Source organism: Taudactylus pleione, unplaced genomic scaffold (genome assembly GCF_031769625.1).
Source record: "Taudactylus pleione unplaced genomic scaffold, aTauple2 ptg000985l, whole genome shotgun sequence".
NCBI lineage: Eukaryota > Metazoa > Chordata > Amphibia > Anura > Myobatrachidae > Taudactylus > Taudactylus pleione.
Window position 1 is genome coordinate 1,319,294 of NW_028285386.1, and position 23,954 is coordinate 1,343,247.

The following is a 23,954-nucleotide window of genomic DNA, read 5'->3' on the forward strand; positions in this document are numbered from 1 at the left end:
CCCGCAATCCAAGATGGCCGCCACGACTACTCGCACTGCCGGAGCTCAGACAGATCAGCCCAGTCTCTCCCCCTCTGCAAGTGTTGAAACAGGGAGAAATAGTACTGTCTCACCCCCTACACCTGGTCCATGTGACTCCTTGTCTTATGCTGATGTGGTACAGGCAATAAAGGAGACTGTTGGTCCCCTCCTCAAAGAGCAGGTTCAGGAACAGTCTGCAGTGTTGCAGCAGGCAGTGGATGATATAAAAGGGCAGATTCAGCAGCTTGCCCATAGAGTGTCTATGATAGAACACAGATGTGGAGACAACTTTCAAGATAAAAATACATTAAAGTCTGTGACTGCTAAGCTTCAGAAATCTGATAACCAAATATGGGCTAAACTAGATGACCTGGAAAACAGGTCCAGGCGTAACAACCTGAGAGTGGTTGGTCTCCCAGAATCCGTAAAAGGCCCTGCTCTATATCATTTCCTGCGGAATACCTTACCTGAAATTCTTAAAATTCAAGATGTCTGCTCTGATCTTGTAATAGAAAGGGCTCACAGAACGGTTCCTGCCCGAATGCAATCAAATTGAAGACCTTGTGTGGTTCTGTTTCGATGTTTAAACTTTATTCATAAGGAAGCGATATGGTCTGCCTCTCGTGGAACTAAAGAGCTTCTGTGGAACAATTGAAAATTTTTTATATTCCAGGACTACTCTCCTGAGCTTACGAGAGCTCGAAAAGCATTCTCCCCGGTTTGTTCTCGCCTGGTTCAGCATAATCGCAAATTTGCATTATTGTATCCGGCCCGTCTGCGTCTGTTCGAAGGAGACAAATTCAAAGATTTTACTACGGCCCCAGATGCGGAGGCTTATGTGGAAGAGGCTGTTCAGGCTGCTACTGATGAAACCTGAATATATGTGAATATAGGTTTTGATATTCCTCCTACTTGCTAATGATATTAATATATATTTATATAGATATATACCTGATTTCTGATGATAGGTATATGTTTTATCCTCATGTTTGATATATTTTTCTTTATCTTCTGAATCGTTTACTGATTTCAATATTGTATTTCTGAATTATTTTCTGGTGCCGATTCTGCTATAGTTTGCTATATATAATATATTCTTGTGAGGATTGGTTTATAATAATAAGCTTAATATTGTAGAAAAGTCATAGGTATTCATAATACTTATACTGTTGAATGCAGCATGCTACATGTTCATTTAGATATGTTAAGGCAGCAATTCTTTTTCATGTTATTCTATATCAATATGGTGGAGCTCGTCTGGAGCTCTCTCACCCCACAATTTTTTTTTTCCAATGTGTTTTGATAAGACTGAGAAGTTCATTGCTCTTTTGTACTCTCTAATTCCAGATGGGATAAGTGAGAGTTTAATCGGTTGTTTTACTAAAGGCAATCCTTTGCCTTATATATGTTTTGATGTCTGTCTTTCCCTCCTCGTGTTTTTTCCCATCCTTGATCCCCCTTGTATTCGATGCTTGATAACAGAACATTGTGAACAATATGTAGTGTCTTGTTATAATTCTTTGATCACTTGGATGGCAGAAATATGTTTGTTATGTACTGGATAGTAAATTATGGGTACACTTAAAATAGGGTCCTGGAATGTAGGAGGCATACACTCCCCTATTAAGAGGAAGAAATTATTAATATACTTAACAAAACTTCATCTGGATATTGTTTTCTTGCATGAGACACTCCTCCTCCCCCAGAAATTCTTAAACTAAATACTTTGGGATGGTCTGTGCTGGCTTCAGCGGCTTTTACATCCAAGGCGAGAGGTGTTTTTATTCTGACTAGGAAACAAATACAGATAGATCTAATTTCTACAGTGATTGACCTGGATGGTAGATACCTCATTGCAGATCTCTTTATTGAGCAAACTAGATATGTTTTATGTACGGTATACGCCCCCAACTCATATAGTAAATCTTTTTTCCAATCATTGCTTACGCAATTATACCCTTTCATGTCTTTTCCCGATTGTAGGGGGGGATTTCAATTTACTTACCTCCAGATACATGGATTCTAATTCCAAAGCTAATATTAATAGCCGTATTCCTACATTAGGCCTTTCTCACTTTGCAGAACAGCTGAAACTCAGTGATATATGGAGAGCGCACCATCCTTGGACAGGGAATATACATGTTTATCCGCTGCACATGGCACGCTATCGAGAATAGATTATATTTTTGTGGCAGATGCCTTATTCCCTAGTATTCTGGAGACGGAAATTGAACCAATGTGCCTCTCAGATCACTCACTGGTCTGGATGTTGGTTTCCAAGACGATAGATAGAGGTCCATTTAGACAGTGGAGATTCCCATCGCAATTTGCCTCATCAACTAAATTTAGAGAGAAGGTTGAGTCTTTTTGGGAGGAGTTCCGACTGGATAATATGCAGCATGCAAAAGAGGATCCACTAACATTTTGGCAAACTTCTAAGGCGGTGATTAGAGGCCGCATAATAGAATATATGTCCCAGAGGCGTCGAGAGTTTCTTTCACTTTATAAGCAATCCCAGGCATCCCTGACGGAGTCTTATCAATTATTTAAATCTAATCCCACCCTCGTTAGAAAAAAAAATATACAGATGCTAAAGTTCATTTTGATGAGATTTTAGCAAAGCAGGGAGACAGGAGCTTGTTCCTTGGCTCATTCAGATTTTATAAATACGGAAACAAAGTGGGACGGTTCCTTTCTAATCTACTGAGAGGCTTGCAACCCTCCGCCAATATTAAACATATACGCAAACCTGATCAATCATTTACCTCTAATAGTAAAGATATTGCAGAGGTGTTTCGCTTATTTTTTGATAATTTATATAATCAATCTCAGATAAACACACAGGCCAAATCAGCGTTTTGGGCAAATGTAACTTTACCATGTTTAGATGCAGAGGTAGTTAAAAATATCAGTGCACCTGTTTCTCAGGAAGAGGTGTGTAGGTGTATTCAAAAGATTAAACCTATGAAAGCCCCTGGCCCTGATGGGTTCACAGGAGAGTACTATAAGCTTATGCTCCCTCGTATATGTGAAACGCTCACGGAGGCTATTAATTCTATTATTAGTACTCACCAACTCCCAAGATACTTTAGTGATGCCATTATTAAAGTGTTACCCAAACCTGATAGGGATTTAAAACTTCCAAACTCATACCGCCCTATTTCACTTCTAAATACTGACTACAAGATCTTGACAAAGATCTTGGCGGACAGAATTAAATTGATCCTCCCAAACATTATAGACACTGATCAGACTGGTTTCATATGGGGGCGACATTTTGTCTGTAACATTACAAAAGTCCTTGCGGCGCTGCAATCGGTATCATCCTCTGTATCTTCACAACCACAATATATTATGTCTATTGATGCCGAAAAGGCTTTCGATCTTGTTTGCTGGGATAATTTATATGAGGCAATTAGAAGGTTTGGATTTCCAGAGGACTTTATCATACTAATTCAAATGCTGAATACATCTCTCTCATCACGTATAGCTTGTAATGGATATATATCTGATCCAGTACTACTACAAAAGGGCACACGACAAGGCTGCTCACTTTCACCCTTATTCTTTGCGATTGCAATTGAGCCGTTAGCCATAGCTCTTAGAGACTTAACTAATTTTAATGGGATCAAAATTGGCCGCAATGAGTTGAAACTAGCTTTGTTTGCGGATGACATGTTATTTATTGAAGACCCGTGTATAACTATTCCTGCCATTTTTAAGATCATAACTGAATTTGGATCATTTTCTGGGTTTAAAGTTAATAGGGCTAAGTCGGAGCTTCTCCCTTTGACCTTAACACCGGTATCGCCTGAGGTGCTGGCGGTTACTTCTCAGTTTCAAAAAGCGTCTTCTAAATTGAAATACCTGGGTATATATATAACATCCAGATTGCAGGATTTATATGCAGCCAATTACATTGATACTATGTGGAAAATCTCACTTTGTTTGCAGACTTGGGGTTCTCTCCCGCTGTCTCTATTGGGCCGCTTTGCAGTTATAAAGAGTATTGTATTTCCCAAACTATCGTATATTATTCAAATGTTACCAATAAAAATGAAGCAGTCAGATATTGCAGCATGGAATAAAATGATCTCTACTTTTCTATGGCTTGGTAAAAAGCTGCACTTTTCCGCAGTGAAAATTAAATTACAAAGAAGGGATGGAGGATTAGCAATACCAGATATACTTGCTTTTACTCGAGCGATTCATTTTCGATATGTGTCAGACTGGCTGCACTGTAGATCTTCTTATGTCAATTTGGAGGTTGAACAATCATTATTTTCCCCATTTGCACCTGGAGCATTATTACACACCCCAAGAGGCTCTCTTCCTCCGATGGTCATGCATAATATTTTATTCAGGGACACGTATCTGTCGTCGTGGGCCATTAATAGAGCACTAAACAGGAATCCATTGATCTCTCCATACATTACGTTTTGTGGTAATCCTAACTTTCAGCCAGGATTGGAAAATTCACACTTTCAGACCTGGGACATTAAAGGTATTGCAAAAATTAAAGATGTCTTTGATCCTGGGGGGGGGCTTTACTCTCATTCCAGGATTTGGTTAGTAGATATGGTATAGACAACAAACAGTTTTATATGTATCTACAGCTTAGACACTATGTACGTTCGCTACCACAAGCTCGCGTATCGGATAATGAATCGGACTCTTTATTATCATTATTGCAATTTGTGTCCGCCCTTCCCTATAAAACTCGTTTATTATACTGGGATTTGATTCCCTCTAATTTTGAAAAAATATGGGGGGTAACAATGTGTAAATGGACTTCCGATTGTCCAAGTATTACATCCCCCTCTGATATATTATTGGGAATGGAACATACTCTTAGATATTTAAGCTCTGCTCAACTACAAGAAGTCCATATTCGAACATTGCATAGAGAATACATTCCACAAGGACAACGTAAACACATGGTTGAAGAAGAGACGGGTCATTGCCCCAAATGTGGTGCTCCTGATGCTTTATTTTTTCATAATTTTTGGTCCTGTCCAAAAATACAGAAATTTTGGAATAAAATAATTGTGTATATGAATAATACTATTAGACTTAATTTACGACTAGATCCAGTTGCTTTAATATGTGCCAACTTCTCATCATGGGAACTGGAATCTGCTAATAAACAGCTTATACCTTTGATCACTGTTATTATAACTCTTGCCAAAAAAACTATACTCAATAAATGGATAGAGCGTTCTTCTCCAAGACTGGAACATGTAACTACAGCTCTTATGCGTACACTTTATCTGGAGAGACAGTGTACACTTCCCGATATAGAAAATGGAGGAATTCGTTTCTATAAAAAATGGGGGCCATATATTGAAACCCTGGACTCCTCTTCTAGAGAAAAAATTCTAAAACTTTTTGAATACACCAATTGGCATTTATACGAAAGATTATAGTGATACCTAGATAGTATTTATGATACATGATCATAAGACACTTGTAATGTCTAAATTACCCTATGTTCCTCTTTCCTATTGTTTCTTCTATCCCCCTGTGAGTCTTTTGTATGTCCTATATGTATGTATGGTATTTTATTTTATGTTTTATATATATATTTAAATTTTTGGAGACTAATTTAGGGAATACTGGTTGTTCCCAGATTTTTCTTATAAAGTCTATATTATATAGATTCAAAGGTCAATATTTTTGTCTCTAAATGTAATAACAAAGTTTTTGGGAAATATAAACAGGTACGCTTCATAAGGTACTTATATTGTATACCTTTGTGTCTCAAGTAATGAAGAATGCCTGTAATACATTGTAATTTTCTTTTATTAGCTTTGTATGTTCGTTTTACAATATTATTGTCAAGAATTATTGTGAAAAATTTTGAATAAAAATATTTTCAAAAAAACAAAAACAAATAACACTTAGAGGGCGCACATAGACCACAAAGTCCTTAGCTGATGAAAGAGCTTCAAAACAACTGTGTAACAGATGAGTAAATGTCCAAGAGGAGTTTCAATGCTGGACTTTGATAGGATTCTCCATTCTCTGGTGACCTTTGAAAACCTTCAATGGAGTTACTGGATAATTCCCAAAAAGATTCTAAAAAAGACCCTCTCACCAAAAAACACCCAGACAAATGGCCTACCATTAGATTCAGTAGAAAATTAGTTTTTTTATTAAAATTTCATGTCAATTGACATATATTTAATACACCATTAAAAATTGCTTACATGGTTAATATGCCATTGCCTTAATAGAGGAAGATGGCAATATCTATCCTGCTGCTGCCCACACAGGGCTTAAGCTCATTTAGCAGGTTCCTCCCTTTAGACACTTGGATTCAATAAATCACTACCCTATGCGTTTTGTCCGTAAGGACTTCATTAGGGGTATACAATTCCAAATAATGGATGTAAATAATCCAGATATCGTAATAGCGGGATATTATCATTAGACTGGATGGAGTTGGTAATGCAAGCAATTTTCACTCCTGTGACAATCTGTGACCTGTTCCCAGGGCAAGACTACATATATAATATACAGTCAGGTGCATAAATATTGGGACATTGACAGAATTTTCATATTTTGGCCTCTGTTCACCACCACAATGGCTTTGAAATGAAACAAACAAGATGTGCTTTAACTGCAGACTTTCAGATTTAATTTGAGGTTAATTACATCCAAATCAGGTGAACGGTGTAGGAATTACAACGGTTTCTATATGTGCCTCCCACTTTTTAAGGGGCCAAAAGTAATAGGGCTATCAACTCAAAAGCTATTTCATGGACAGGTGTGGGCTATTCCCTCGTTATTTCATTATCAATTAAGCAGGTAAAAGGTCTGGAGTTGATTCTAGATGTGACATTTGCATTTGGAATCAGTTGCTGTCGACTCTCAATATGAGATCCAAAGAGCTGTCACTATCAGTGAAGCAAGCCATCATTAGGCTGAAAAATCAAAACAAACCAATCAAAGAGATAGCAAAAACATTAGGTGTGGCCAAATCAACTGTTAGCTCAGCAACACCAAAAGACCCAGAGGACCATGGAAAACAACTGTGGTGGATGACAGAAGAATTATTTCCCTGGTGAAGAAAAACCCCTTCACAACAGTTGGCCAAATCAAGAACACTCTCCAGGAGGTAGGTGTATATGTGCCACAGTCAACAATCAAGAGAAGACTTCACAAGAGTGAATATAGAGGGTTCACCACAAGATGTAAACCATTGGTGAGCCTCAAAAACAGGAAGACCAGATTAGAGTTTGCCAAACAACATCTAAAAAAGCCATTACAGTTCTGGAACAACATCCTATGGACAGATGAGACAAAGATCAACTTGTACCAGAGTGATGGGAAGAGAAGAGTATGGAGAAGGAAAGGAACTGCTCATGATCCAAAACATACCACCTCATCAGTGAAGCATGGTGGAGGGAGTGTCATGGCGTAGGCATGTATGGCTGCCAATGGAACTGGTTCCCTTGTATTTATTGATGATGTGACTGCTGACAAAAGCAGCAGAATGAATTCTGAAGTGTTTCAGGCAATATTATATGCTCATATTCAGTCAACTGCTTCAGAACTCATTGGACGGCGCTTCACAGTACAGCTGGACAATGACCCGAAGCATACTGCAAAAGCAACCAAAGAGTTTTTTAAGGCTAAAAACTGGAATGTTATGCAATGGCCAAGTCAATCCCCTGACCTGAATCCGATTGAGCATGCATTTCACTTGATGAAGACAAAACTGAAGGGAAAATGCTCCAAGATCAAGCAGGAACTGAAGACATTTGCAGTAGAGGCCTGCCAGAGCATCACCAGGGATGAAACCCAGCGTCTGGTGATGTCTGTGCATTCCAGACTTCAGGCTGTAATTGCCTGCAAAGGATTTCCAACAAAGTATTAAAAAGTGAAAGTTAGATTTAGGATTGTTTAGTTTGTCCCATTACTTTTGGCCCCTTACAAAGTGGGAGGCACATATAGAAACCGTTGTAATGACTACACCGTTCACCTGAGTTGGATGTAATTACCCTCAAATTAAATCTGAAAGTCTGCAGTTAAAGCACATCTTGTTTGTTTCATTTCAAAGCCATTGTGGTGGTGAATAGAGGCCAAAATATGAAAATTCTGTCAATGTCCCAATATTTATGCACCTTACTGTATATACATAATGAATAAAATGTATAATGTAAAAATAAATGTCTAGGAGGTGTTCATGCACTGAATCCTACACGTGTTGGCAATCACTAGGATGGTCTCTGTAATGTATAGGACTGTTACCATGATGCTCTCTGTATTGTATGGTGATCCAGGGCTGTGGAATCGGTACACCAAAATTTTGACTCTGACTAAAGTCTGACTTCTTCATACATAGCAAATGTATATTAGTAGGACATAGCATTTTCATTACCACCACGTAAATCATCTGACTACTTAGATTGATTAAATATAAAATAACTGTGCTTTCCCAACAAATTGTGTTATCCTGCTAGAAGTAGTGAATAGATGATGAGTTGACTGTCAGCATAATGGTCAATAATAGTCATGTAGACATTGTGCATGACACCAAAGGGACCAACTTGCTACATATTAAGGTGTTGTGACACACAGTTTGAGAAGCTTTGGCTTAGACATGATTGGCTGGTTAGATTTTTTTTGTATCTAAATAGGTGTATATGTTGGTGTGTGTTTATTTCCTACTTTTCTGACATTTCTTCTGGAATATCTAGTCTTACGGTAGGAAAACAATATGTGGACGGGGCTTGATGATGCAGTTCTACTTTGCAACAGGTAAGTGCTCCTGGTATAATTGCCTGCTCTTGGGAAGAGGGAGATAAAGCACCTCTTGTGCCTTTACACGTAGCCAATGATATGAAGTGAAAAAATTGGTGAATTTTTATTTCAGCCCATCTGTGGAAACCATACAGAACAGCCAAGTGCTATATAAACATTGTTACATTCATAGTACATTTACAGTAAGCATCAACAAATATCCATACTAATGGAAACAACCGGGCTGAAATAAAGATTCATAGTTTTTGTCACTTCATACCCCGTGCTGGCTGCAGGTATGGACACAAGACTTGCTTTATCTAGTTCTTTTACCATACAAGTAGGCTTTTTCTAGCATGGGTCTTTTCCCACGTGTGCTGAAGATGCATATGCTTCTACCTACAAATGAGCTCCAAAGTGTAAGACCACTGAGAATAAGCTCTAACAACAGTTTTCTCATGGATTTGTAAGGTAACAATTTGTACTTATTTTTGAAAAGAGATTCTTGTTCAACAAAGCTTCACTTGGCTTTATTTGGTGCAGTGTTTGCCAGTTTGTATGAACACCACAAGGAGTTTAGTTAGGGTCCACTAGCCCGCCATCAGGACCTGATGACGATAAGGTTGATCACACAATGAGGAGCTGTACCCCAGTGGTTTGCAAGTTCATTAAGATATACCACTATTCAGTGGCAGCTTCATCTTTTTGTTTTGAGGTTGTTGCCATTCAAGTCTGGGTTCAGGTTCATCCCGTGCCTGCTACCCTGCCCAAACTCGCACTCAGTGCTCAGGGTGCTGTAATATGCTGGAGACCTGCTGACTTCACATTTGCCAGTCGCTGTATGGACTGGCAGTCTCAGAGGGAGAAAATACTGCCAGTCCAGCATGCAATTAGTGGAAGAAAGCGCTTCCATTATGAAGAAACTGCCAGTTAATTCACAAAGCGATCACTGGGGGTGGCAGATTTTTAGCCTGCCACTATTTATATAGGATCTGTTTCAGATTTGGGAATAGAGTGTGATAGAGCAAGTAACTCTGTAACTGGACAAACCATGTTGCAATGCAAGGGGCAGGGCCGGTGCTAGGATTCTAGGCACCCTAGGCAAAAATTCTGCCTGCACCCCCACCACTGTCCACCCCCCAACTAAATGCGACATTTGCAGGTACCGCAGCCGGTGGATATACTGCAGCATTAGCATAAATTCATGGTACTGCATTACTAACCACCTCTGTATCAGGCCCATAGATGGATATAGTTAGATAGAACACACACACACACGCACACATATATATATACTGTATATATATATATATATATATATATATATTTATATACATTTGTCCTAGGTTTTTGACCTATGTGTTCTAAAAACCCTCAGGAAAAAAGTCTGCACTGAAGCAGATTTGAGTGTCAGCTTTTTGAAAAGCCAGTTTGGGACCTGGGGGTGTGGATGTGAGGAGAGGGAGGGCTCCATCCACAGGCCACTCCAGGTTTTGGCCTTTTTGGCCTGTTAGCAGGCTCATTAGGGTCTGCACCTGGAACTGGCTGCTATAGGCTGTGTGTGATTGTAAGCTAGTGTCTAATACCTGGGAGAGCAAGCAGACTGGCTGGCTCAGAGACACTTGGTGAAAACTACCTGTAAGTCTTGTGCATACGCTTGTGTTGATGGTGGAGGCAGTAGGCCCCACTATTTCTTTAGAGAGGGAACCTCTTGGGAACCTCTTGTCTAGTTAGTGGGCTAGCGTTTATTTTTATGTTTTGTTTTCCATTTACTTTGCACAATAAAGACTGGTACCGACCAGCTAGTACGAGACCCCAGACTGGTGTACTATTTTTCCGGCTGCTGTGTGTGTGAAGAGGGAGTCCATCTACCCCAGGAGAGGGACCCCTAATCCGGTCGTGTTACAATATATACACACACAACATACACCTATAAATATATACACACACAACTAGTGTTCCCTCTAGCTCCGGTGACAGGCAGGGCGCCGGAGCTAGAGAGGGCAATCTTGTGCGCGCCCGAAAAGGGGGCGTGGTTATGAAAAGGGGGCGTGTCTATAAGACGCGTCCCCTTTTCGGCATACTTGGGGGCGTGCCCGGCGCTTACAGACATGCCGGGCAGCCCCCAAGCGCTGCAGAAAGGGAGAATAGATGCCAGGCGCATGAGCCCGGCGTCTATTCTCCGGCAGTGACCGGGTCACCGCATGTTTGTCCACCCGCGGGACACTGCGTCCCGCGGGTGAGAACGGCTCCCACAGGCTGTTAGGGCAGGGCGCTTTTTGCCCTCCTCCTGGAGGGCAGGGTGCTTTTTGCCCTCCAGAAGGAGGGCAGGGCGCCGCGCCCCGCTGAAACAGCCTAGCGGGAATGCTATACAACTGTGATCCCTGATGACGGCCTGAGGCCCGAAACGTTGGTTTATGGATTAAACCTTCAAAAGTGATTTTGCATATTGAAAAAGATATCTGAGTGCCGCCTGAATTGTTTTGTTTATGCAAGGGACTTGTTCCTATGAAGGGCACCAATGCAGGTATGGACAGTATCTTTGAATGCCGGGGACTTGGCTGTTGTGTGTATATATATATGAAGATAGTGCAATTAAAAAAAGCACTGAAACGTTGATACTATACTTAACCTGTTTGCAGTGGTTTCTTTGAAAGACGAGTGCCGCACATTCGGCTATGTATATATATATATATATATATATATCATACACACATAAATATATATACACATATAAATATATATATATATATATAATCACACAGTACATTCACATATAAAGTCCTATTTTTGGATGAAATGCATTGGGCCACGCCCCTGAGTTTACAGTACATTTGCACAACATCTTGTTTTGCTTAGTAGCATTCTGGAACTTTTTATGGACAACCTAATATCTATTGATACGGATGAACCCTTTATTTTTAGACTAATAGACTCTGATGAGTCATAGTGGTTATGTATGTAACAATAAAAGTGTTGGATTAGACATAAATCCATAGTGTCTATTTATATAGTGCCAAACTTGCAGTCATAATTCACCCTCACCTCCAGGCGAAACGCGCGTCAGGCCATGTCTACACGGGAGGCCATGTGCGCACGGGGACGTCATGCACCACGTTCTCAAGACAGGGCAGTACATTTCTTCCCTGCCTCTTGCTGACAGGTATCTTTTATCTTTCTTTTCTACTAAACTCTCATCAGCTGCCGTCTCTGCATTTTCACCCTGCAATGCTGCAGTAACGGTGTATGCACTGCCCACTTGACAGCAGAGAAAGTACCTGTTTTTCCTTCACTGTGCCGCGGGACAAGGACTCTCATTCCCAGTCCAATACATTAGTAAGACTGGCAATAGCAGATCTTTGTTCTGTTAAGTACACAGGCACTTTTTTCCTCATCTTGTAGTATCTACTCTAGGGGATATTATTATCGGGTTAACTGCTTATTGAGGGATGCCTCAATTTACTTATCATTATTATATGCTGCGACTTATGAGTTATGAGATTCGTGGTGCTGCTGTTACATTGTATTAATTTTTGATTAATACAATGACCCAATGTATTTGTGACAAATGTGTCAGTATACTTTGTATTTTCGCCTTAAATGTATTTTTCCGTTCATTTAATCTTCATTATTAGCACAGGCGAATGCATTATCAGATCCATTATATGCCCAGGGCCGTAGAGAGCCTGGCCAGGCCCGGGTAAAGGAGGGGGAGTGGTCTAATCATGGGAGGCATGACCACACCCCCTTGGAAAACAAAGAAAAAACATCACTTTTGCAGCGCCGCGTAGTGGCGCTGTGCGCCGGGGAGGGGGGTGCTGTAAGCTCCCCAGCCCGGCCCTAAGCAGAGGGGGGGGTGCGATCAGTGTGATTGCTCCCCCCCACAGCCATAGGAGACTGCTCCGGCTGCTGCAGCAGCTGCGAGCAGTCTCACACTGCAGCCCAGCACAAGCTGTATGCTGAGCTGCTGTGAGAGAGGGGGGGGGCGACGTCAGACCCGGGCCCCGCCGGGCCCCTTTAGCAAGCTCGGGCCCGGGTAAACTGTACCCACTCCTCCCCTCTCGGCGCCCATGTATTTACCGAATGTGATTAACCCATTATTTGTCACCCATGTATTTTGTCAACAGATAGAATTTTTTTCTGATTTGTGTGTTTGCACTTAGCACTTGAGAATTAACAACCTTAGGGGTTATCATGATTGATTCATGTGCTTTTCAGATATATACTTATCTGTATGATAATCTTTTTACCTATTGCTATTAATTCTCAGTGACAATAGTGTTACTCTCTCTGGGTCAAATCCATGAATACGGTAGATCATTTCTCATAATACCATGAGACATGCTAATTTTGAATTTTGAATTTTTTTCGAGGATTTGTATATATGTGTATTATTAATCTGAAATTTTTTTGCCCTATGTCATTAACAATTTTATAGATATAAAAATAATAAACTTTTAACTATCCTGTGACAGAGTGTGCCCCTTCCATGGGAGTTATCTTCTTTCTTCTTCTTTTTCATTTAATGAAACATGTTGGATATTTAAACTGGAAGTGCCCCTCTGCAAAAAAAAAAAGTAAATCACTACTAGAGGGAGCACCTAACTAACCAAAAGGGTTTATGTAGTTGTAGCTGAAGATACAACATCATTCTTAAAGAGAGGTCACATTAATGCTGTGTCATGTAAGGATGGAATGTTAACATTGTCAATAAATAAATATATTGGTTGAATTTGAAAACTGAAAGGCTGAATGTTTTTTATTGGGTCAATACTTGGTGCGAGGGTTTCTTTTCAGAAGAAGATCTTTTAGCCACATTTATCTTGAACCATCACCAAAAGAAAAAAAGATTCAAATCAATTTTGGGCTGGACACTCTAGAGCAGGGGTTCCCAACCACGGTCCTCAAGGCACACTACCAGTCCAGGTTTTAAGGATAGCCTTAGTTTAGCACAGGTGACTTAATTAGTACCTTATTTTGATTTAACCATCTGTGCTTAAGCAAAGATATTACTAAAACCAGGACTGTTAGTGTGCCTCGAGGACCGAGGTTGGGAATCACTGCTCTAGAGGTGGTGTGCACCATTGGACAATTTATAAAAATGAGGCGCTCCCTGGGAGCTTAATATATATACATATATATATATATATATATATATATATATCTGTATGCTATATAAAAGCAAAAATTTGTCCTTCTGTCTTTCTATACAAATCCACAGTTTACAAGCGAAGATCGTGACATTTTACATACCAGCGTATTAAAACACGGCGGAGGCAACTAAAAAAAATTAAAATCAAAATTAATTACTGTTAATTTTTTATTAATTTAAAACCACAAGTTTTGCTGGATGCTCTTTGTGGGGCCTCACGGCATATGGGTAGGGCCTCGGAGCAAGCGTTTTGTGTTGTCATGTTTTGTTATGATCTTAATGTTTATTATCGAAGAGAGCTTTAGCAGGCTTTGCCAGCATTCTCAGCTCTCTGACTAAACCAAATTACGCAACAACATTTACTTCTTTCTTCCAACTGTGTAAAAATGATGACTTTGCAAGGACCCTGCTGTACTGTGAGCTGCCAAAATATTACACATGGAATGCTTCTCCCAAAGTGTTTCTGCTCAGAAAACAGGGAGTGGCTGTAGATGGTCATCCTGGTATCAGAGCAACAGGAGCTCTTGGCCGTGTTTACACTGTACATCCTACAAATTTTGAAAGCTTCTATCTCTGAAGCTTGCTTTACACCGTTACAGGTCCTACTTCCTTCGAAGACCTTAGGACTGTTGATGGGGAAGTTTGTCACACTTTTCGTGAGGCCTGCCTAAGGACAGGTTTGTTGGAGGATGATGTGTAAACAAACATTCTTAAAATTCTGGGCAATGCCGGGTACTCCAGCTAGTTATATATATACAGTATATTAGACTGAGACTTGAACTCCACTGCATATACATTGCCTATAAGCCCCATGAGTGCCGCTGTCTCCTAAACTTTATTCCATGACCCTGTGTTTGCAATCATAAGAGAGCTGGTAATGGGCCAGGAGGCAAATATAATTGGGGTGCTATTTGTTTTTTAACAGACGGAACAAAAGCTTAGTTACTTCTAGCACTTCTGCGATTCAAAGAGTGCACTAAACAGTGAACCATCACTGTATAAGGCACCTATGTGGTTGTGTGGCTTGGACAATACTGGCCAACACAAGACTTCAAATGGGTAAATTTGAACAGTTGTGATTCTCAGGTGCATCATGTAAATTATGCATTGGTACAGTTCCTCTGCATTCATTCCCATAGTAGCCTTTTAATATATATATATATATATATATATATATATATATATATATATATATATATATATCTTGCACAATCTGCCGGCACTCAATCTGAGCAACTTGCTCCGGTGCACCCAATAAACAAAAATGTAATCCAGCAAAGAAAAGGGCACTCAGAGACAGCAATAGATACAAAATTTGTGTATATAAAAGTTCAAACGTTTTCAGGGACATAGCCCCGTCATCAGGTTGTATGTGTATGCTCCTGATGACGGGGCTGTGTCCCTGAAAACGTTTGAACTTTTATATACACAAATTTTGTATCGATTGCTGTCTCTGAGTGCCCTTTTCTTTGCTGGATTATATATATATATATATATATATATATATATATAAATATATATATATATATAAAAACTAGATAAGCCACCAGTCTTTCAATGCATTACAAGCTGCGTAGTAAAATCTGACTTGGACTCCTTGTCCAATCATTTTATTTCTTGGATAGGCAGGATGAATTCAGTTAAAATGAACATTCTCCCTCAGCTCCTTTACCTTTTCCAAACCCATCTGATCTTTGTACCTTCATATGTTTTCAAATTTTTGCTGTCTCACACTTCCCATTTCATTTAGGCAGGAAGGCACCCTTGTGTCCACTAAAGATTCTCCAATGCCCTCCTACAGTGGGGCTCTTGCCATCCCAAACTTTAAGAAATATCACATGGCCTCGCAACTCGCTCAATGGACGGAATTCAATAGATTACGCGGTCCGGATCTCTCGTCTAAAGTGACAGGAGATCGCGGGCCGCTATTCAATTGATGCCGTTTTTCGCACTGATCGCACCCATAGACGTCAGGTTTAGCCGCGTAAAGCAGCTAAACCTGACCAAAGTCCTGGGCGCGACCCCGAAAACTGATGTTTGGGCACCCAAACAGGTCACTTTTCGCACATTTCACCTCTCATCCCCCTGGGGCTGCAAGCTGAAATGTAGCCCTGGCAGCTGATCGCACCCGACAGGAGCAAGAATTGAATAGCTTCGTCGGGTGCGATAAGGGCTGGAATCAATTGAATTCCGCCTGATGTGTTTTATGGTGTAATCCCAGAGCTCAAAAATTTTGGGCTGAAATTGAGGCATACACTTTGGGGCTGTTGACTGTCTCGTCCCTCCTCTGGCTTCCCGGGTCCTAGAATGATTTCCTCTCACCCAATTATAGCTCACTCTCTGACCATGTGGGACAGTGAAAATCGGAAATTTTCGATGGTCCTATGCCCTTCTCCAATTGTTCCAATTGTTCATAATCCCGATTTTCCCCCAGGCATGTCCAGAAATCCATTTAATTATTGGAGGGAGGGAGGGCGGTATTAGATATTTAAATGATATTTAAATGACATTGTTCGGGACAATGAATTTCCTTCTTTTTCAGACCTTCAATCTCAACTGGTCATACCCTCTAGGAACTTTAATCAATTGCTCCAGCTAGATACTTTCACTGTAAGGTTAAACAGCAGTATCTTCTAGACCCCTTACGACTTTTGAAACTCTAAGCCTTAGACGATCCTCGACTAAAAGTCTAATTTCCTGTTTATATTCATTATTGTCTGACGAATCACCCCCGTTGCATGACCCTCACAAAACTGCCTGGGAGACAGACGCTCTGGACGAGGATGAATGTCAGAGATTTGGGAAAACGCTCCCTCCAGCTTGATTTGTGTTAAAATAAAATAAAACATTTATAAGCCATTGTACAGATGGTATTAGGTACCATGCTGCCTCAGTAAAATGTTTCTTGATACATCAGACCATTGCTGGAGAGGATGCACCTCTACAGTTACCTTCTTCAATATATGGTGGTCGTGTCCGAAGATTTTGAATCTTTGGCGGGAAGTTATTAATCTCATAGTCCATACTCTTCAGATTCCCGTCTCGTGTGAGCCTAAGTATTTTCTTCTCCCTCTGGGTCTGCCAACTGCAACTAAAGATCAAAACAAATTATTAAGCCATATAGTTTCCGCTACCACTTTCTAGATAGCCTCTGATTGGAAACAATTGTCTCATCCCTTGAACAACTCAGTAATATCTAGGATCTGGTATACACCGTGCATGGAATACATAACTAGTATACTTAATTATTCCTCCAAATCCTTTGACAAGGTTTGGGGCCCCTGGCTTGCCTCACAAAATGCTCCCTCCCCATTTGAAATAAGTTAGGTAAGCTCAGCCTATTGAATGGTTTCCATTATTTAGGATTTACTCCTTTTGCTTCTGTTTCAGTTGCTATTTATTTTTTTCCTCTTTTCGTTACAGTTTTCTACACCATTTTTCTCTGAGCTCTATTCTTTTCTTATCCCCCCCCCTATAAATAAAATTGGTCACTTCATTGTAACCCATATTACTTTTGAAAATTATACATTTGCTTATTGTGTTGTATTTTAGTCACTGTTTTTATTATTTGTGACCCTTCAATAAACTTTGTTTAAAAAAAAATAAAAATTGCTGTGTAGTAATTTAGTGTGATCTCCTATAGAATAATCTTCTATAATTTATACAGTAGATGTGTAAGTGTTAAATAGCTCCCTTTCTAGTCCCATATGTGGATAGGTCAATATTCTTTTGAGCTTAATGCTCATAACATTCCCATTTATTTCCTTATAGGAAACATCCACAGCATCTCCAGTTATCCTGCGGGTTGATCCTAAAGGTTATTACTTATACTGGACTTTTCAAAGCAAGGTAAGAAATAAATTACCTAATTATTAAAATGATATTCTATTTAAAATCAGTGTCATTGTATTATTGAAAAAATGCTAATCCATAATAAAAAGTTATTCAAACCGCTCTCTCCCCATAACTACAGGAACCAAAAGCGTTTCTGCCGGTTGCCTGATATTTGCTTAGCTATGCAGACAGCTTTCAGGGTTCTGTACATTTATTAGACATATATTAATACTTGGGATTTACTAAGTGACACTTTTTAAAGTAGCGTTTTTGTATATAATATTATTGTGGCTAAAACCACCAAAGACATAGCAGCTTTGCAAAGACAAAATATTTGAAATTGATGATCGCTACTGTATGTGCTGATGGGCAGATGGCCGGCGACTACATTGGTAATGCAGAGGGGGAACAGGGCACGGTGGGTGTACGAGAGGACCCAGAGACTGCAGACAGGCAGACGGGCGGAGCGAGCATGCTGGCAGCGAGACATAGCGCAGTTAGAGCAGGGACATAGAAAAGGAAGCCCAGAAAGAGAAGAATAAAGATGTTGAGAAAGTAGGAAGAAGAAAGGGAAAGTAAGATGAAAGAAATAAGAGGAGACTATGCACACTGCAATATAACCACTGTCAACGAGAGAACCAATATTTGACACTTCCCTGTTCACAGATCAGAAGCAAAGAGGTAATATTAAACTCTTAACTGTCCTAAACCCCATATAACCCTCCCCTAAAGCTAACAACCCACCAATCTCTTAAGCTCCCATTGCTGTCACTCCAACTAGAAACGCACCCCTAAGCTTTATTAACTTCGTCCGTCCCTGACTAGAGGTTTATGTGCCTTCAGTTCTAGGCGAACCTCAGTTATCTTTATCCTGAGTCTGCTTATGTTTCCTAAAGGCCATCTTTTTTGCTTTCACAGTACTTGCTACTTCTTTTGCTAACCACACTGATTTCCTTTTCCTTCTACTTTTCCTAACCCTTTTGATACAAGGTCTGTTGCTTTTAGTATTCTACCTTTTAATTTTTCCCACCTCTTCTGCACGTCTTCCAAGTTCCTCCAGTCTGCAAAAGATTCGCTTACACATTTCCCCATCTCTACAAAGTCAGCTTTCCTAAAATCTTACACCTTTGTTTTTGTGTGGTATGAATCGGTCTCTGTCGTTATACTAAACCATACTGCTTGATGGTCACTGGATGCAAGGTTCACAGCCACATTTACGTCAGGTAATCTGTCACCATTTGTGAGTATTATGTCTAATATTGAGTCTTTACAAGTGGACTCCCTCACCAGTTGCTTGAGGGATGCTCCCTGAGTTCCCCTGAAATCATAATGTCCAAACTTCTAGTAGAACTTGCAAAAGACCCCTTCCAGTTTACAACAGATAGATTAAAGTCTCCCATGAGTATTATTTCTCCTTTTAATGCCATTTTACCGATGCTGTGCAATAGGTTCCTGTCAAGTTCCTCCCCCTGACCTGATGGTCTATAGATCACTTTGTTCAAAAAGGAGAAAACCGCACCAGTGCACAGTATGACCCTCTCCTTAAGATAACATCCAACTCAATGTCAATTTCCACCCAAGGAGGTGATACCAACTATGGGCCATATTCAATTAGTTTACGCATCCGCAAAAAAGTTTCGCTTGCCGGACTTTCCACTGACATCGCGTGTTTTGGACACGGAAACTTATCATGCCCGCCCCCACTATTCACCGTATTCAATTACAAACCACGCAAAAACAGCAAGCGGCAAATTCAGAACAGGCGGAAAGTGCTGACAGAAATGGAGGAATCAGTCTGAGCCCCCCAAAAAGGTGCACTAACATTGGGGATCAATGTAGATGTGCCCGGATAGCCCTAATAAAACTATTTGGGGTACTTAAGTTGTTTCAATAGCTTCTTATTAGCGTCTTTGCACAAGTGGTGAAGAATGGCATTAAGCAGTATTTTTTGGTGAAAATAAGTAGTCCTGTCACATTTGGGGTACTTGAAAATGAGTGCTAGCATATTTATATGTCTCTAAAGTGAAGTTTAAAAAAAACATGTAAAACTCACCTGTTGCAAGTACCTGCAATCATAAACACACCTCCATAAACACACCCATCCTTGCAGACCCCTAGAAGTCTATTTTGCTAGTTATTATACTTGTCCCCCCACTTTTTACTTTTTTGCCCCTAAATTGAAAGTACTTTTTTGGGGTGTTCTTAATTTTTTTTTGAGGATTTTTTGACACAGTTGTCCATTGGGGGGGCTGTCCCCAGGGTTCTGAGAGGTTTCCCCACCTTTGCACCCCCAAAATAAAAATGTTGCTCTTTTCTCCTGCTATTTAGAGGCGAATCTTTTTCGCCTATTACATTGCATTGAGTTTCCGCATAGGCGAAAAACATCTGGAATTGAATATGGCGATAAGTTCTGACTACGCAAAAAGTCGTCACCTGCAATACTTTTTCGTGGAAAATGGCTTTTCGCGTCTAATTGAATATGGCCCTATATACAGTAGTACAAGTATTTAGCAACAACAAAAGATATTCAATTAGTATTCAATTAGATTCGCACCCGCAGAAAAGTTTCGCCTGCCCGACTTTTCGCCGCCATCACGTGTTTTGGACGCAGACATTTATCGTGCGCACTCCTGTTATTCGCCGTATTCAATTCCAAACCACACAAAAACGGCAAGCGGCGAATTTAAAACAGGTAGAAAGTGCTGTCAGAATTGGGGAAGTCAGCCTGAACCACCCAAAAAGATGCACTAACATTGGGGATCATTTAAGATGTGTCCGAATAGCACTAATAAAACTATTTGGGGTACTGAAGTTGTTTCAATAGCTTCTTATTAGCGTCTTTGCACAAGACCCCCAAAAAGTATATTTCACTAGTTTTTATGCTTGTCCCCCCACTTTTTACTTTTTCGCACCAAAATTGAAAGTACTTTTTTGGGGTGTTCTTCAGTTTTTTTGACACAGTTATCCTTTGGGGGCTATCCCAAGGGTTCTGAGTGGTTTCCCCACCTTTGCACCACAAAATAAAAATGTTGCACTTCTTTTCTCCTGCTACTCAGAGGTGAATCTTTCCCGCCTATTACATTGCATTGTGTTCCCGCGTACGCGAAATGTCCTGGAATTGAATACGGCGATACTTTGAAACCAGGTGAAAAGTACAAATCGGTGAAAGCTTTTCACCAAACAGCACTTTTCGCATCTAATTGAGTACGAGCCATAGTTTGATGGTGCACTAGGTCACAACAAATTAAAATATAACTTTTATTCTCTTATTTAAAATGAATATAATTTATAAAATCATAACACCAATATAACCCTACATATATTGTATATTGTTCAAGCAAGTAGGGTGAGAAAATATTCTTAAAATGCGTGGCAGGATTATTACAATAATACACTGATAATGAATTATGGCCCTGATTCAGAGCCGGATGCTCTGACAGAGCACTCCCTCTGAATCAGGGCCGTCCCGCTTAATTTTTAGAACGGCCTCCTGGCCGCGCGTATAGCTGTGGGTGACCACCTACAGCTATAGCGAGCGGCCAGGAAGATGGTCAAGACCATCGCGACCATCGGGCTTGCGACGAGACCCTTGTGGTAGGGTCTCGTAGCTGCAAGCCCTGGAGTGCTTTCGGCTCTATAAGAGCCGAGAGCACTCCCACTGACATCACTTGTGATATCAGTGGGGCCGGCCCCAGACGTCCGTCTGGACAGCCACGCCCCCGGCATGCCCACGCCCCCGGCACGCTCATTCAACATCGACAGCACGCCCCATTTGTAGCGAGACCCGGAGCGACAGCTTGCCCGTTGCTATCCGGGTCTCGCGTATGCGCACGACGGAGCTGCCTCCATCGTGCGCATGCGCACTGGGCCAACATCGACCCGCTTGCGAGTGCTCAGCGCTCATGAGCTGGTCTGAATCAGGCCCTATATTCACTGGGATAAGTAGCCCTATTACAAATTAAATGGTCTCAAAAAGACTCTGTATCCTTCTGTTATTGGTGTTATGATTTTATAATTTATACTCATTTTTAAATAAGAGAATACAAGTTATATTTTAATTTGTTGTGACCTAGTGCACCATCAAACTATATCTTTTGTTGTTGCTAAATAGGTCTATAGATCACCCCAGCACAAAGAATGTCCTTTTTATGGTCACCCAAAGGGCCACAGTTTTCTTCAATACTTTGTTATAAAGTATTATTTATGCTTTTGTTCACATACATTAGTACTTGTCCTCCAATCTTCCCACTCTGTCTTTCCTAAATAAAGTATAGGCCACTATGGCTATGTCCCAGTCATGACTTTCATTGCACCATGATTCCGTGATAACCAAAATATCAAGATCATCTCTTGTCATTATTGCAATTAGTTCTGGGATTTTATTTGCTACGCTCCCAGCATATGCACACATAGCTCTAAGAGTTTTGTTTGTGTATCTCCTATTCCTAGCTATGTCCATTTCTCTGCCTACAGTATGTTTATTTGATTTTGATCTGCATTGTCTTCTGTTGCTATGGATATGCTTCCTGTTCCATTTGCATGCAGAAACAATACCTCTTGGTTGCAGGAGCAGATTGTTTTATTCCTATTTCGTTCACTACCCCTCTCTTCTAGTTTAAATAGTTCCTGATGAAGAATTCAAACTGCTCACTTAGTATTCTGGTTCCCCTTGAATATGGGTGCAGGCCATCACTTTTGTTTAAGCCCCTGTCTCTCCAGATGACATGACTATGGTCTAATCCAAATCTCTTTCTCATTATACCACTTCTTTAGCCTCACATTGACGTTTCTGATGCATTGAGTTCTGTCTTCACCTCTGTGTACTGGCAGTACTGCTGAAAAAGTGGAAAAGTGGTGGCCACCTGCATTACAGCAGTACCTAACCTCCTAAATTCATATTTTGCGACCTTGACTTTAGCATTAGCCAAGTCATTTGTCCCTATGTGGGCAATGACATCCACCTCCCCATCTTTTCTTGCTGCTTTCATGTTTTTAACATGTGCTCTTTATTCCTTGGCACTGTGGCTCCAGGTAAGCATCTTACTTCTTTCTCTACTTTAGGAGGGTTTCACACATGTATTCCTCTTATAATGGAATCCCCTAAGAGAAGTGCAGTAGTTTTTGGAGATGTAATTTTCCCCATATCCTCCTGTTCTGTATTACCTATATTTGTTGTACATTCCAGACCTTCGAGAGCAACATATGAGTTTTACAATGTCACAAGTTGTGGGATGTGTCTGTATCCCTCTGGAAAATCTTCCACTTTCAGAGCTCACAGTAGTCCAGGCTGTCTTCTGGTGGCTCTCTGAGGCAGTGGTAGCCTCAAGAATACGGACATCCAGGGCTGTAGCTAGGGTAGTGCGGCCGGTGCCATCGCACAGGGCATCGCAGGGCAGGGGGTGCTATTTGGGCCTGTAAAATTTCTGTTTATTATCATTCTCACTTGCAGCTTCCTCTTATTTCATTCCCAGCATCTCCTAGCCTCCCTATCTCTTCCCAGGCCCTTCCCCATGAGGCCATTTCCCTTTTTTGAGTGCATTATGTCCCTTTGAAAAATGAGGGGGGCACCAATGCTCTTTCAGGCACAGGGAACCAAAAAGTCTAGTTACGGCTCTGTGGACATCCTACAGTACATATCTTAGCATGCAGATTAGCACTAGACCAAACATTGTTTGATCATGCAGCGGAATCACCTCCACATCCTGATGGAGAGAAGGCCCACAGTAATCCCAAGTGTTGAGTCCAAAGGTCTTTTAGACACCACCATGGATATAGAAATGGAAATAAGCAGTTTTAATTTGTATAGGTTTGTATATAATTATATATATTATATAATATATTATATTATTATTATATTATATCAAGACTCTATTATCTCTCTTGTGTATATGACGCATTATTATATTGTGTACAAATAGGGTATTGTGACTTTAGTATTTACTAACACTACTATTCATATTGCTATGCAATTGTGGAGCATATTACACTTGTTATGCCTGATATACTCCTCAAGCAAATACTATTTTTGAGCTGGAGCCATCTGAGATGCATCCTATTCAACACATTTTTTTTTATGTGGGGCTTTTCCAACATACAGTACTTCCAAAAGCTGCACGCAGGTGATATCAGAGATGCCTCCTGCATTCAGTCAGATAAAGCAATCCCTATTTTTTCAATGGGGAATGCGTCCTTGGGCAAT

At 40.5% G+C, this 23,954-nt stretch overlaps 1 protein-coding gene across 1 annotated transcript in view; it reads left to right on the forward strand.

Moving 5' to 3' along the window:
- The window catches only part of PLCB2 (phospholipase C beta 2), a 232,847-nt gene that overhangs the window by 63,713 nt on the left and 145,180 nt on the right, over nt 1-23,954 (forward strand). Inside the window, exon 2 of the mRNA XM_088460803.1 lies at nt 17,693-17,770. Coding sequence (XP_088316929.1) covers nt 17,693-17,770 — 78 coding nt within the window. The remainder of the gene's footprint in view (nt 1-17,692; nt 17,771-23,954) is intronic.